Genomic DNA, 15874 nt, shown 5'->3' with positions numbered 1-15874 from the left:
CAGCGTGTAGTTATTGTGTAGTGAGTGTGTAGTGAGTGTGTAGTTATTGTGTAGTCAGCGTGTAGTGAGTGTGTAGTGAGTGTGTAGTTATTGTGTAGTCAGCGTGTAGTCAGCGTGTAGTGAGTGTGTAGTTATTGTGTAGTCAGTGTGTAGTCAGTGTGTAGTGAGTGTGTAGTTATTGTGTAGTCAGCGTGTAGTCAGCGTGTAGTCAGCGTGTAGTCAGCGTGTAGTTATTGTGTAGTGAGTGTGTAGTGAGTGTGTAGTTATTGTGTAGTGAGTGTGTAGTTATTGTGTAGTCAGTGTGTAGTTATTGTGTAGTGAGTGTGTAGTCAGTGTGTAGTCAGTGTGTAGTCAGCGTGTAGTCAGTGTGTAGTCAGCGTGTAGTCAGCGTGTAGTCAGTGTGTAGTCAGCGTGTAGTCAGCGTTTAGTTATTGTGTAGTGAGTGTGTAGTTATTGTGTAGTCAGTGTGTAGTTATTGTGTAGTGAGTGTGTAGTTATTGTGTAGTGAGTGTGTAGTTATTGTGTAGTCAGTGTGTAGTTATTGTGTAGTGAGTGTGTAGTCAGTGTGTAGTCAGTGTGTAGTCAGCGTGTAGTCAGTGTGTAGTCAGCGTGTAGTCAGCGTGTAGTCAGTGTGTAGTCAGCGTGTAGTCAGCGTTTAGTTATTGTGTAGTGAGTGTGTAGTTATTGTGTAGTCAGTGTGTAGTTATTGTGTAGTCAGCGTGTAGTTAGCGTGTAGTCAGCGTGTAGTCAGCGTGTAGTCAGTGTGTAGTCAGTGTGTAGTCAGCGTGTAGTCAGTGTGTAGTCAGCGTGTAGTCAGTGTGTAGTCAGCGTGTAGTCAGCGTGTAGTCAGTGTGTAGTCAGCGTGTAGTCAGCGTTTAGTTATTGTGTAGTGAGTGTGTAGTTATTGTGTAGTCAGCGTGTAGTTATTGTGTAGTCAGCGTGTAGTCAGCGTTTAGTTATTGTGTAGTCAGTGTGTAGTCAGTGTGTAGTCAGTGTGTAGTCAGTGTGTAGTCAGCGTTTAGTTATTGTGTAGTGAGTGTGTAGTTATTGTGTAGTCAGTGTGTAGTTATTGTGTAGTCAGCGTGTAGTTAGCGTGTAGTCAGTGTGTAGTCAGTGTGTAGTTAGCGTGTAGTCAGTGTGTAGTCAGTGTGTAGTCAGCGTTTAGTTATTGTGTAGTGAGTGTGTAGTCAGCGTGTAGTCAGCGTTTAGTTATTGTGTAGTGAGTGTGTAGTTATTGTGTAGTCAGTGTGTAGTTATTGTGTAGTCAGCGTGTAGTTAGCGTGTAGTCAGTGTGTAGTCAGTGTGTAGTCAGCGTGTAGTCAGCGTTTAGTTATTGTGTAGTGAGTGTGTAGTCATTGTGTAGTCAGCGTGTAGTTAGCGTGTAGTCAGCGTGTAGTCAGTGTGTAGTCAGTGTGTAGTCAGTGTGTAGTCAGTGTGTAGTTAGCGTGTAGTCAGTGTGTAGTCAGCGTGTAGTCAGCGTTTAGTTATTGTGTAGTGAGTGTGTAGTTATTGTGTAGTTATTGTGTAGTCAGCGTGTAGTCAGCGTGTAGTCAGCGTTTAGTTATTGTGTAGTGAGTGTGTAGTTATTGTGTAGTTATTGTGTAGTCAGCGTGTAGTCAGTGTGTAGTCAGTGTGTAGTCAGTGTGTAGTCAGTGTGTAGTCAGCGTTTAGTTATTGTGTAGTGAGTGTGTAGTTATTGTGTAGTCAGTGTGTAGTTATTGTGTAGTCAGCGTGTAGTTAGCGTGTAGTCAGTGTGTAGTCAGCGTGTAGTCAGCGTGTAGTCAGCGTGTAGTCAGTGTGTAGTTAGCGTGTAGTCAGCGTGTAGTCAGCGTGTAGTCAGCGTGTAGTCAGTGTGTAGTTATTGTGTAGTCAGCGTGTAGTTAGCGTGTAGTCAGTGTGTAGTCAGCGTGTAGTCAGCGTGTAGTCAGCGTGTAGTCAGTGTGTAGTTAGCGTGTAGTCAGTGTGTAGTCAGCGTGTAGTCAGCGTGTAGTCAGTGTGTAGTCAGTGTGTAGTTAGCGTGTAGTCAGTGTGTAGTCAGCGTGTAGTCAGCGTGTAGTCAGCGTTTAGTTATTGTGTAGTCAGTGTGTAGTTATTGTGTAGTCAGTGTGTAGTCAGTGTGTAGTTAGCGTGTAGTCAGTGTGTAGTCAGCGTGTAGTCAGCGTGTAGTCAGCGTTTAGTTATTGTGTAGTCAGTGTGTAGTTATTGTGTAGTCAGTGTGTAGTCAGCGTGTAGTCAGCGTTTAGTTATTGTGTAGTCAGTGTGTAGTTATTGTGTAGTCAGCGTGTAGTTAGCGTGTAGTCAGTGTGTAGTCAGTGTGTAGTTAGCGTGTAGTCAGTGTGTAGTCAGCGTGTAGTCAGCGTTTAGTTATTGTGTAGTGAGTGTGTAGTTATTGTGTAGTCAGTGTGTAGTTATTGTGTAGTCAGCGTGTAGTTAGCGTGTAGTCAGTGTGTAGTCAGCGTGTAGTCAGTGTGTAGTCAGTGTGTAGTCAGTGTGTAGTCAGCGTGTAGTCAGCGTGTAGTCAGTGTGTAGTTAGTGTGTAGTCAGTGTGTAGTCAGTGTGTAGTTAGCGTGTAGTCAGTGTGTAGTCAGTGTGCAGTTAGTGTGTAGTCAGTGTGTAGTTAGTGTGTAGTCAGTGTGTAGTCAGTGTGCAGTTAGTGTGTAGTCAGTGTGTAGTCAGCGTGTAGTTAGTGTGTAGTCAGTGTGTAGTCAGTGTGTAGTTAGTGTGTAGTCAGTGTGTAGTCAGTGTGTAGTCAGTGTGTAGTCAGTGTGTAGTCAGTGTGTAGTCAGTGTGCAGTTAGTGTGTAGTCAGTGTGTAGTCAGCGTGTAGTTAGTGTGTAGTCAGTGTGTAGTGTAGTCAGTAGTGTTGTGTGTCAGAACAATGAGGCGCCTGCTGAGTGTTACAGGTGTTACAGCAGTGACACATCTGCTGCTGTCAGGCCTGCAGGTATCAGGCTGTTGTTCTCCTTCATCTCATAGTGGACACAAATTATTTTTGGAGCGGCACAAATAATTTGTGTGGCATCAGATTAGATGCAGAACAGCTGATTGTTCTGTAAATAGTGTTTGTTTAAAAACGTCTTGGCTGCATTTAAAAGAATAGCTGCAAAACACTTAATTATATAGTTACTTCAAAAAAGTAACTATATAATTAACTGCCCAACATTGGTCATTATTTACTGTATGTTGCAGACAGAGTTACAGACTCTCTCCCAGACCACAGACTCACAATACAGTCAGAGCTTTTTAAAAATAAAGAAAAGAAAGTTGTGTTTTCAAAATTGGAGTTCAAGTTATTTTCCTTCCAACAGTGTTAACATGCTGCAGGTCAGGAACAAGATTGTTTACATTCTCATTGTAAGTGGGCTGAAGCAGGTAATTAAAAGTAGTCTAACATAAATGCTGTAATTTGATTACTTTAATAAACATGTAACTTGGATGCTGGCGTGACCACAGTGCACACGTCTGCTGTCGCTCACAGTGGTCCAGGGGACGCTCAGGGAGTTTGTGTGTTCGCTCACACACGTGAAACATTAGAGGGAACACTGGTGTGCACTGGTGGAGTTTTTTAAATATTTTCATTGTAATCTATAAGCGTGTTTCAAATGCTGTCTGCAAGTTTAAAAACATTGAATTAATTAAAATTACACAAGAAGTTTTAAGATCTTTTGTCTTCATTTTAGTGTCAGAAGCTTTGATGACCCACTTTGTTGAATATTACTCAGTAAGATTATACTGTCAACTGAAAGATGAAGGGACTGATGGCTACTAAGCCTTTTTCTTCAAACTGAGCCTCATTCATCTGATCACACACATTCATAGAGGCACTCTTTTCTATACTTAAGGGGTTTATCTGAAATTCACGGTCACACAGTCAGCTGATTCACCAACTTTCCGATTGGTAGACGACCTGAGCCAACGCTGCCCCAAAGATAAAATAGCAGACCTAAAAGGTTATCCATCCACCTATCCTCTTCCCTCATCCTATCAGGTCACACCTCAGACAGGGCTAAGCTATGGGCAATTTAGATTCACGTGTGTGTTCACGTACGCCCTCTGTAGCAGCAGGCAGTAATCCACCAGGACTGGAACTACATCCTGAGAGAAACACAAAGAGAGGGTGGGGTTGGTAGAGAATTACTTCAAATGTTAAACATTCATGTCAACAAAACAGAGCTGATTAAACAGTAACAATCAGCATCTTAACTCTTTCAGCTACATACACATAGCCCATAGGTAAATCATGTTGGCTGCTTTATGAATACCAGCAAGGACAGAGAGAATGGAAACACTGGAAAACTCTCCGCTCTCTATGTGCAGACCTCTCTGCATTGACACCTGTTATTAATCTCTGTCTCTCTTGCACAGCATCCCGTCTTCCTTCTCTCACCCCAACCAATCACAGCAGATGGCCCCGCCCCTCCCTGAGCCTGGTTCTGCTGGAGATTTCTTCCTGTTAAAGGGAGTTTTTCTGTGGGCAAAGTGCTTGCTGATCGGGGGTCATATGAGTGTTGGGCCTTTCTCTGTATTATTGTAGGGTCTACTTTACAAGCCTTGAGGCCACTGTTGTTGTGATTTGGTGCTGTATAAAAAAACTGAACTGATTTGAATTGGAAATCACTTTTTTTCGAACAACACGGGTAAATTTCTGTATCCTAAAAATGTTGCACAGCCACCGGCCACCAGATGGAGCATCACTGTTGAGAAGCACCATCAATCTTTTAGTCTAGGCCTGATCTTTTTCTTAACACCGTCAGAATGCCATCCTGGATACAAGATTTTATTTCATTCATTTTTGAGCAATGTGCATCATTCATAATGCACCGGCACACTTTTAGTCTTTATTTATTTTTTACACATCTTTGTGGTATCATGCTTTCGTGTTATAGTTTACATCAGTTCTGTTTAGAGTATAATGTTGGTACGATGCGAGGTGCTGCACATTTAGCAAGCGTGGGATTAATGGATTTGTCTTTGTCCATTAAACTCTTCTGGAACTGAAGCTGATATCTGAGTGTTTCTTAGTCTGTCTCATTTTTCTTTGAGTCAACTAAGTTCGTTGGAACGTCCCTAGCTCTGATTATAATGCTCTGCAACCAGGGAATCTTTTTTTTCTACAAAACACAGAACTTGAGGCCAATATGCTTGATGAACTCAGATCCTGAATAATAAGATAAGAAGACTCGTCAGTTTAATACAAAGTGGACTGATCGGTTGGACGCCAGTACCATGCTACTGTACTAACTTTGTGGCTACACACTTGTGTTCTCTACGGCAGTTTAGTTTACCTGGAAATGTTGCTCCATCACTTGGATTTTGCCTTGTTCTGGACACTTTTTCAAAGCATGCTCAGCAAACTGGAAAAGGATCTCGATCATCTGTGGACACGGTGAGTTTAGAAAGCTGAAATGTCAAAGTAAAAGTAGATTTGATGCAACAGAAAACGTTTATCTTTCCTCACCTTGTCACTGACCACTGCCTTCCTCTTCAGAGAATCTCCATACAGGCCTTAAAAACACACAGTTCACAAATGATCTGTCATAAGTAGTATATATAAGTATAGTATGTATAATATAGTATATATAACAGTATCAGTATAATGTTATGAGTATGGTAACATTTAGCTACAAGCATGCAGTGATACTGTTTGTCATAAACTGGAAACGACCCCACTGTTGGTGCTGGTGTTGGTCAGGAATTATTCTTTGCAGGCAGCTTATTAGGGTCATGCTCAAGAGAGTCAACAGATTTGACCAAAGTGCCAAAAGCGTGCATTAAAACTTCATAGCCCCAAGACAAATGGCAGTGAAATCCAGGATACACATATCATAACTGATGGCTGGTCACACTGGATATGACCAAAGTCTGGATTATCACACGATCCTACTGGCATCCAAGCAGAATGGGCACCAGCTGTGCACATTTCTGGAATGCCAATTAGTTAATCACATATCGTACACGAGAAGCTGGAGAAACACCAAGGACTCAGAGAAGAGGTGGAGAAGATGTGGAGGGTGAAGGTGACGGTGGTCCTAGTGGGCATCGGAGCGCTCGGTATAGATATCGCAGGCAAGTGTAATGTGTGGCTGTGATATCGATGACAGAGGAGTGAAATGAATTATACCCACCAACCACAGCCTTAGCAGCTCCCTCGTGAAAGGACCAGGCCAAAGAGAGGGCTTCAACAAAATGTTCCTGCTTCATCAAGCAGTCAATGCGCTGGACATATAAGCAGAGACAGGGAAGGGCAAAGGTCAAGGTCAGGCCTACGCAATTCTAATTAAACAGTGATTGTTGCTGCTAATGGACAGATACTCAAACTGTCACACCCACCTCTCTCCAGTTCCGTAGAGTCATAATGTGAGCTGACTGAGGGGTGAGACAACATAACATTAGACAGTCAAATGGGACACGCTCAGTGTGTGCTCTTCTCTGAAATATGAAACTCTTCTGATTATTAAACCTCAAAACCCCGAAAATATACAATGTATACATAACTGATAGGTCCTAGTCATAGTCCACCGAGGACAATGACTGTCTTTTTCTGTTATGACTCAAACTTTATTAGATTTTAATATTAAAACAACAACAAAGAAACAAAGAAACAAAAAAACAAACAAGCCAGAAGACAGAGTGGACAAATTGAGAATCGATGCATATTTCCACCCAAAGAAAAAGATCCAAAACAACATAAATACACAATGATGCCAATGTTTCACACAGACCCAATTACAGCTTTCCTATTTAGTCCGACCTTAACTAATGAAAAGTAGTTAGCCCATTTGTCGTTATAGTCGTCCAGTCTATTCAGCAGTCTATAATCTTTCGTAAGCTGCCACTTGTCCCAAAGAGTCGATGAGGCCTCCACTCTTTCACCAACAGCTTCCTCTCCAGCATAATCGCCGTTTGTACCCAGCAAGAGGAGTGGGTAAGTGACTCAAAGCTGAAGGGTCTCCTAATACGTAAAGACTGTTCATGAATGGGACCTTGACCTACAACCTTCTCTACTACGGTGTGAATATGAATCCAATGATCTTGGACTTTGACGCACCCCCAAAGCAAATGTAAAAGAGTGCCACTTCCCTGCTGGCGCTTCCAGCATGCATCATCAGTCGCTCGACCCACCCTGTGCAACCGTGAGGGTGTCCAGTATAATCTATTTAAAATCTGAAATGGGAACAATCTTGAGTTCACGTGACATTTTTTTCAGATTCCTGAGGATGCCATTCCTCCACTGTAAAGCCGTTAAGTCCATTTCCCACGTTCTTTTGAGGGACAGTGTGTTAGGATCAGAAGCTAATAAAAGTGTTTTGTTCGCCTTGTAATCGGAAGGTTGCCGGTTCGAGCCCCGGCTCGGACCGTCTCGGTCGTTGTGTCCTGACACACTTCACCTGCCGCCTACTGGTGTTGGCCAGAGGGGCCGATGGCGCAATATGGCAGCCTCGCTTCTGTCAGTCTGCCCCAGGGCAGCTGTGGCTACAACTGTAGCTGCCTCCACCAGTGTGTGAATGTGTGTGTGAATGGGTGGATGACTGGGTGTGTAAAGCGCTTTGGGGTCCCTAGTGGGGACTAGTAAAAGCGCTTTACAAATACAGGCCATTTACCATTTAAAGGGAACTTTGCGGATAAACCAAATGTATTGGTCATCAAATGGCTTCGTTGCAGGTCTTTCCAAAATCCCTGCCTAGGTAAATCAAATTCTTCTGCAAGTTTTCCAAATGATTTAAATATACTGTTTTCATATAGATCCCCCAGCACTGTTACACCTCTCTGGAACCAGAGCTTCCAAAAGAAGGGTAATTATGGGATCTGGTGGTGGGATTACACCCAATACCAGCAGACTGGTTGAGATATGGGTCAAAGTTGAATAATTTGGACATTCTTTTCCATACTTCTTTCAAATGAGAAAATACCGGCTGTGATTGGACGTGGGGGGGCAGATTAGTTGATAAGCTATATAATGGTGTAAATGGCGAGCAAGCAGTACTTTCAATGGAAAACCAAGGAGGCGCTTTCTCAGGGGGTAAGAAGCAATGTGCCAGATGCCGAAGAGAAAAAGCATAAAATATAAAAGTAGATTAGGCATCCCTAACCCTCCTCTGTCCACTGGTTTCTGCCGTTTTCTCAGATTCAATTAAGCTTTTTATTACTCCATGTAAATGCTTTACAGAGCTGGTCAAACTGTTTGGTGTATTTCAAAGGAACATGAATTGGCAGAGCCTGCAACAAATAGTTGAACTTAGGTGTACATACCATTTTGATTACGTTTACCTTCAAAAAAAATACATCTGAGACCAACGATCAAGATTCTCATATCGCTGAGTAAAGGTTCAAAATGTATCTTTATCAGGTCTGACAGATGAGGCGGGAAGACTGTCTTAATGCTGCATTTCCTCAACACTGAAGCCAATTCACAGAAGAGGCACCTTCAGGGTTTGAACACTGTTTGAATGGAAGAATGGGCCAAAGTCACACCTGAGCAATCAGCAGAGTCCAGCCTGCACACTTCTATCAGTATTCACATCCTCATTAACAGCAGCAGTCCGGTTACAACCACAAACGCCTTTTTATAACATCTGTCACAGATGTTTTTGTTTTCGGAGCGGGCAGCGCATCTAAGAAGGAACCAGATTGACTTGGTCGTTCAGTCTTTGTTAACTTTGTTTTTGAGAAACACTCATGAACTGTTCAAGTACTTGCACATGATGTTCTGTCACCACTGATTCTCATCAGTGTTGAGATGTTGCACGCGTTGGAGACGGGGATGGAGTTATTAACTTTGTGTGACTGTAATAAATAACTGTCATTTGTAACATTACTGTTCTGATCACACAACACAGAGATGAACTCGTGGCACACAACATGACCCAGTCAGGAGAGCCAGCGCTCTCTGAACCTGCCATTTCTGTCAGATCTGCCTCCATCTCACCCTACCCATGGCATGCTTCTCTTTCACACTACCGACTGCATGTCCTTCTTCACTATATCCACGAGCCTCATCCGTGATCTCCCTCTTTTCCACCTGCCTTGCAGCTCCGTCTTCAACATGCTCCGTCCAGTAAATCCACCGTCCCTCCTCTGCACATGTCCAAACCATTTCAGCTTCAGCTCCCTGACTTTGTCTCCAAACCACTGAGCCTGAGCTAAAATGCTTCCATTGATAAATAACAAAAGTTTTCATCCATGGTGATGATATAACAGATGTATAGAACAGAAAGGTAAATAGTACAAAACAGTACCTTGGTGCCCAAATACACAATCTGTCCTGCGTAGCTCGAGACTGATTGGTAACAAGCCTTTTCTCCAACTAAAGCCTGAAACACAAACACAGATGTACAGCCAAAAGGTCAGTGGTGAACTCACTGACAATGCTTTCAAACACATTGTTATTATTTTCTCAGGAATTCTGGGACCAGATCCTGAATCACAAGAATTTAGAAGATATGCAGGTGTAATTAATAGAGAAGGTAACCAGGACCTGATTCATGCAACGCTCTAGGTTCAGGTTCAAAATCTGTTCGCATGTTTGCATGAACAGAACTCGATATGTTAAAATCAGGAAGTGTCTTTGTGTTTAAATGAGCAACTATCCAAACGTCCTGTGCTGACCTGTAGAGCTACATTTACTGATAACTGCTGTGCTCATGGTGCCGAGTGAAAGCCACTGAACCTCGTGTCACTCCTGTCCCTGTGCTCCGTGTTCCCTCTGTTCACTGTCAAGTCCGTGTCTCTGTCGTGTGCTTCCTGTTTTATTTTGACGGTGCCGTGTTTTCTCTGCACCTGTCCTGCTCCCACGTCTCCAGTCAATCTCGTCTCTATGTTCCCTCTGTCACCATGTCGTTATGTCGTCGTGTTCGCTCGCGTCTCTGAGTCTGTGCCTACGTGTCGTATCTCCTGTCTTATTTTGATAGTCTCTGTCCTACATCAGTGTTGTGCCTTCCTTCGTCTCATCATGTCCGAGTTGTCTGAGCTGCGTTTCTTCCTGTTTCCCATCCTCTCGTGATCCTACCTGTATTTCGGTCCTCAGAGGCTCTTCGTGCTGCGTTTTCTCCCTTCGTCTTCCTGAGAGTGTCCTAGCTCGCTGTCCTGGTTTGTGTTGCTCCAGTTTCCTACTCTCAGGTTCCAGTTCCCAGTTTAGTTTTGCGTTTGAGGTTTGTTTTGTTTTTTGTAAATGTTTATTTCTAATGTGGAGTTTTTCCCAGCAATAAAGCTGCACCTTAACTTTAACTTCCTGTTTCTGAGTCCTGCGTTCGGGTCCTTCATCCTGCCTGCCACACAGCAGTTGCCATGACAACATGTCGTCATTATCAATAAAATAAAAGACAGTTAAATATTGCAGAAACTTGTTATAAATCTGGTTACCTGGATACCAAATGAATGATAAGGTCGGTTAATTTCTGGTTCCACATCTGTAACTTATTCTCTGGACAAAGTGACTTGTTTTGTGGTTTCTTCAAAGGCTGAATTTTGTTTTTGTTGGGTTTTTGCTGCATTATTACTAACAGAGAACTGTAGCAGGGTTTTGACTAACATTTTCATGAGTTTTGAATCTCAGATTCCCAAAAAACACGAACTATCAACATCTCAAATGAAAGCCTCAAACGCTGACCATGCCTTACAAACGAAACCCTCACCAGAGCCTGGGAGACGTTTCCTCCAGTTGCCAATGATTTGAAATGTCGGCTGTTATAGACCAGCTGCACCTGCTCCAAGTCCAGAGTCTCCAAAACCTCTTGGCTAGGCCGGTCCACCACGTGCAGCTTTTCGTGGCTGTCCACCAGGACCAGCGTACGGCTGTTAATCCACTGCAGAGACACAGAGGTACAGCAGGAAACAGACAGAGGGTCATATAAATGCCCATGACTCTGACGGGTGCAACGACTGTACAGCATTAAAAATGAGATGCACAAGTTAAAATGTATTTGGCATTTTTCTTAACCTACACAAGAAGTTTACACACAGGTTCAAATAGATTCAAACGCCATCGTAACGTCACTTCGATAAATGTCCCACCGCACCTGCACCTCAACCACACTACTCTGGCAGCCATCAGCACGTTTCTGGAACAATCCTGGCTGCATATTTGAGAGCTCATTTCAATTGGCTACAGATCCAGCTTTCCCTCAATCATATTAAAATAATCCATAATCAGACAATACACATGTTTAACTATAAACAAGTCTGCACTCATATTCTAACTCACTAGCCCAAACAACAAAGTACATTTTTACATTGGCTAAACACGCTGTGATTAATCTTAAACTTAAACAGTTTTTTATGCAGGCAGCAGAAACATGAGAAGGAAGAAGAGGAAGGATCGTGGATGCACAGGGCCTGCACAGTACGTACCACTGACACCCAGAATCCCACCAGCCACAGACCGACCAACCAAACGTAGCAGTTTGTGGACGACAGTCGTGATACCGAGTGATAGCAACATCAGGAAAAAGGAACAGGACAAGCTCAAGAAGCTCCGAGGGCTGAGAGAGGAGCTCTGGAAGACGTGGAGGTGAATGCAGCAGTGGTCCCAGTGGTAATTGGGCCACTTGGGCCAGTGACCTGCAAACTGGGCAGGTGGCTCCAGCAGATCCCAGGAACAACATCTGAGATCTCTTTGCAGAAAAGCGCAGTCGTAGGAACAGCAAAGATCCTGCAGAGGATCCTCAGGCTCCCAGGACTCTGGCACTGAGCCCCGCCCCGCTGGTGTTTGTCCTGTTTCACTACTGAAGACTTTTTGATGACGGGGACTGAAGTTTCTCCAACAGTGATGTCAGCTCAGCGTTTTATATTATCTGCACCAGAAAGTCTTTGTCCCAGGAAAACAGCAGAATGGAACTTTCTAATAAACCAGAGGTTCACTCCAGGAAACGCTGTCATCAGGAGTGATCGTATTTTACAAGAATAAACCATCCTGAAAGGTTTAAACTCCTAAATACATCCAGCACTCCTCTGCTGACCTGTGCATGAGTGAGTATGTGCCACTGTTGAGCATCTTCTCGGGGTACTTACACTTAGGCTGATGATGTCACAGCTGAGCTGGAATTGTCTCTGTTTGATGACGTGGATCGTCCCCGATTCCTCTTTCTTTACCTGAACAAACAGTGGTGGAGGAGAGAAACATGATCCCGGGATAACTGCTCTTTGACGGAAGTGTTTGCGCGCTTCAGAAATCAGACGTCTGGGAAACATTCAGTCCAACATTATTTAGTGTCAGCTTGTATCCTCGTAGCTTTAACATAGTAATGATTTACATCTACTGAAAGCTTTGATATATCACAGTTCAGCACTTACCAAGAGGAAGTGGACGGTATCTCCTTTGCAAAAAGCCAGGACTGGATTGACCATCTTCTGGACAGCAACAAACTGCCAGGCCAGCTGAGGAACGCTGGATGGATCCGACTAACAAAGGAGAACATAACACGACATCGGAAACGAATCTCACGGAGCGCCTCTGAGGGTGTGCCATGTTCCCATCACCACGTTGTTGGGGAGAAAACTCTGCCCTGTCCCGCTTAACTGTGACGTGATACTAAATAAAACGTAGACACGTTTTTGAAATAAGATCCAACCTTTAACTTCTTTAACTAAGAAGGAACAAAAAGGAGAGGAGCATGTAGAAGCACATCCACTGTACTGGGAAAGACACATATTTTGAACAGGGACCAGTGGCTGGTAACACCACCAGATAGAAATCCAACTTTCTAGTTGCAAAGCAAAAAAATGCTAAAAACAGCAGCTGAGTCACTTCGGACATGTTGGCAAGTTAAGAAATGAATGATGATGCTGAGTGTGAAACTGAGCCGTTCAAAGCATCAAAGCTGTTGATTTTAACGTCTCCTACGTGCTGACTGTCAGAGAGACACACGCTCGAGCAGAAGGCGATTCGAGCTGGAACGAGTCTTTCAGGACCTCTGGGCAGTTCTCTTTGTGCCTGCCTGGTAAACAAGGACTCGATAGCTCTGCTCTGCCTCTTGATTACAGCTCATGGTAAATGAATACAGCACAACAAAGTAGTGCCATCACATCTGACACGATGCCTCATCACGTCAGTGGATCTGACTCATACATGCAAACCGCACTTCATACCTTATTGTAAGGAAATGTCATCCAGACTTTCAGGGAGGGCTTTAATCCAATGACTAGAATCTGGGGTGAAAAGACAAAACCATCAGAACCTGATGCTGCACGAATGAGAACACGATTATGACCTGCGGACGACCTTTGGCATCTGCACACCTTAGTGAGAGATGCCATAGCGAGCAGAGAGTAGTGCGTGATGGGATGGTCTCTGAAGTCCGGAGGAGAACGCAAAGGTTCGATACAGCACACCTCCCCTTTAGAACCACTGAAGAGACATCGAGAGTCACATGACCGCATCCCCATCACCCTCCTGAGAACAAACGAGGGGAAAGCAGGGGAACCAATGAGAAAGATGAACATAAAAAATCACCGAATCAGAGTCGAGTTAAAACGGCAACACTTGTTGCTGGTGGGATTACATGTGTTCATTTAAGAGGTAGAAGACCAAAAAGTTCTTTCAGCACCTCGGTTACAAAAAGCATCCTCCCCTCAGCCTGCTCATAGATGTACGTGTGGTATAAGTGTGAAAATGCGAGGTCACCTCCTTCTTCAGTTATCACAAGATCTTTGAAAAACTTGACCTCTGACCTCGAGGTTAAAGTTACTAACTCATCTGAGATCTTTAGTAGATGCACCTATGCTATCAATTAGAAAATCCTCATTTCCAGCTATGCCAACAATACTCCGTCAGCTTTTCAGTGCTGAGGAGTAAAAACTGCTCAGGAACATAAAACCTGATGGTTGAAAATAACATTTCTGTAACATTTAAAGCCGAGTCGTTCACCTGAAAGCCAGCTCAAAAACAGATCCTCCACTGTCATTGCACACGGCAATAGTTGGGTCATCTGTGAACTGCAATAACAAGAAAGGCAAAAGAAGAACTCAGGACAGAAGTTAGACAGAAATCATCAGGGAGGAAACATTTGACATCTCTGAGCCGCAGGTAGAAAAATACAACCTTTGTTACAAATGTTTCCTCAGTAATAGTAGTGGAGGGGTGACGTTTGGTGACAACAACAAAACAAAGCTGACTTTGCAAGTGTGTGTGTGTGCATGGACCTTCACATGCAGAATGGCTGTCCCAGGAGGGTGGGCATCAGTGATGGTCCTCAGAAGCTTCCCATTGGCTAGATCCCACATTGTAATCTGATCGTGCAGACGGAGAGACGACACGAGGAAGGTGGTCATGAGCTCAAGTGAAAGCTGTGAACACATTCTGCAGTGCATTCCTGTCATATCAGCAACGCTGGTGCTAATTTTATTTTTGCTACGACCTTAATGTGTTTCTGAAATGGAGAATGAAGCAATGATTTAAAAGGCTGGAAATGAAACAAAGATGAACAAATCAATCATTTAATGATCGTTCTGAAAAAACTAGGCTAACACACGAAAATGCATTCGATTAATAGTAGAACGGACCTTATCCTGACAAAACAGTGTGCAAGTTTCACTCACACAGAGGATGACATGTGATCAACCTCACATTATGAGCGCCTGCTACAGTCCTAAATAATCCGTATAGTTAAAATGTGCAAATCTTTGCAAAGTAAAGATTTATTTAGGAAAATGCATTAACAGAAGGTTTAATGAAATGTGTCTGTAGCCCAACACAGGGCCACATAGCGCTGGTATGGCTGGTGGAAGCAGATATTGGTAGGCTGTGTTACTTCACTATTAACTGCTTGACAAGCCACTCAACATTTGCAAAGCAGTAATGTTAGTGACGTCTTTTCTTTGTGTTACAATATTTTTGTATCATATTTCCCCATTTCTGCATCAGTGTATTTTGATTCTGCCAATTATGGTATCCAACCTGCACATTAAAAGACAACAAGTAATAAACAATTACAAATACACATGAACCACACTAACAAATATAACCTGTCCAAAACAGGGATTCTTGTTCCTTTGATCCTTGTATTGGTGTTATTTTAAATTCAAATAAAATGTTAAAAAACGTGGTGTCTAACCCGATACTAGTTCATGCAGTTATTACGTCTAGTTTGGACTACTGTAATCAGGACCCATACAGACCTTATGGGACCGTATCACCCCAGTCCAGCACTTTGCGCTCAGACTGCTGGTTTACTTGTGGTTCCTAGAATATTTAAACAGGAGGTAGAGCCTTCAGTTTCCAGTCTCCTCCCAGTGGGAACAGCTCCCAGTTTGGATTCGGGAGAAGACACCCTCTTTGTTGTGGAGGGAGGGGCATCCATCATAATCAACTATAACTTCACAAACAGTGTGTTTGGATTTCCCAAGGAGGATGTCGAACAGAATGCAGTAATTTGCAAAATGTGCCGTAAAACTACTGCTAAAGACAGCAGTGCAGTGAACTGATCCTATTAGCTGAAAATGTTTTAAAGTGTGCACGTCAGCGTCCCCCCACACACTAAAGAAAACGTTAAACCAGCTGTGACACCTGTGACTGTTCTTCAGGCGTTTTCTAGACTTTTCTTTCTGTAATTTGAGGTCATCAATATTTTACAATTTTCATATGTTATAATCACAAAGGAGCACGTTTTTAATTTGAATCGGATTATTTTGTCTTGTGAATTTGCCACGATCAGGACGAAGCGCACGGATTCTAATTATTCATCATCTGTTCACTTATTTTAACATTTTATTGGGATTATAAAGTTCAAAAGATCACCAGCACCGACACACTGTTGGGTTAGTCATCATCACCCACACGCTGGCTGACCAGCCATCTAACCTTTGGTCAGAAAAGCGTCAGGAGGTAATGGTACTTCATTTAGAAAAGTGTGAGTTTTCATCTTTGGCATCATCCTGTCAGC

The 15874-nt window shown here is 43.2% G+C and overlaps 1 protein-coding gene across 4 annotated transcripts in view; it reads right to left on the bottom strand.

Annotated features, from left to right (window-relative positions):
- Positions 1-15874, bottom strand: part of vps8 (VPS8 subunit of CORVET complex) — a 74909-nt gene that overhangs the window by 31196 nt on the left and 27839 nt on the right. For all 4 annotated transcript variants that reach the window (XM_026190278.1, XM_026190280.1, XM_026190279.1 and 1 more), the window contains 13 exons: positions 14136-14222; positions 13861-13928; positions 13233-13386; positions 13083-13142; positions 12288-12395; positions 12006-12086; positions 10631-10801; positions 9236-9310; positions 6330-6365; positions 6125-6215; positions 5458-5504; positions 5285-5374; positions 4048-4094 (listed from right to left, as the gene is read on the bottom strand). In XM_026190278.1, coding sequence (XP_026046063.1) covers positions 4048-4094; positions 5285-5374; positions 5458-5504; positions 6125-6215; positions 6330-6365; positions 9236-9310; positions 10631-10801; positions 12006-12086; positions 12288-12395; positions 13083-13142; positions 13233-13386; positions 13861-13928; positions 14136-14222 — 1115 coding nt within the window. The remainder of the gene's footprint in view (positions 1-4047; positions 4095-5284; positions 5375-5457; positions 5505-6124; positions 6216-6329; positions 6366-9235; positions 9311-10630; positions 10802-12005; positions 12087-12287; positions 12396-13082; positions 13143-13232; positions 13387-13860; positions 13929-14135; positions 14223-15874) is intronic.

Source organism: Astatotilapia calliptera, chromosome 13 (assembly GCF_900246225.1).
Source record: "Astatotilapia calliptera chromosome 13, fAstCal1.2, whole genome shotgun sequence".
NCBI lineage: Eukaryota > Metazoa > Chordata > Actinopteri > Cichliformes > Cichlidae > Astatotilapia > Astatotilapia calliptera.
The sequence above is the reverse complement of the archived record's forward strand: the minus strand, read 5'-3'. Positions and strand labels throughout refer to the sequence as shown.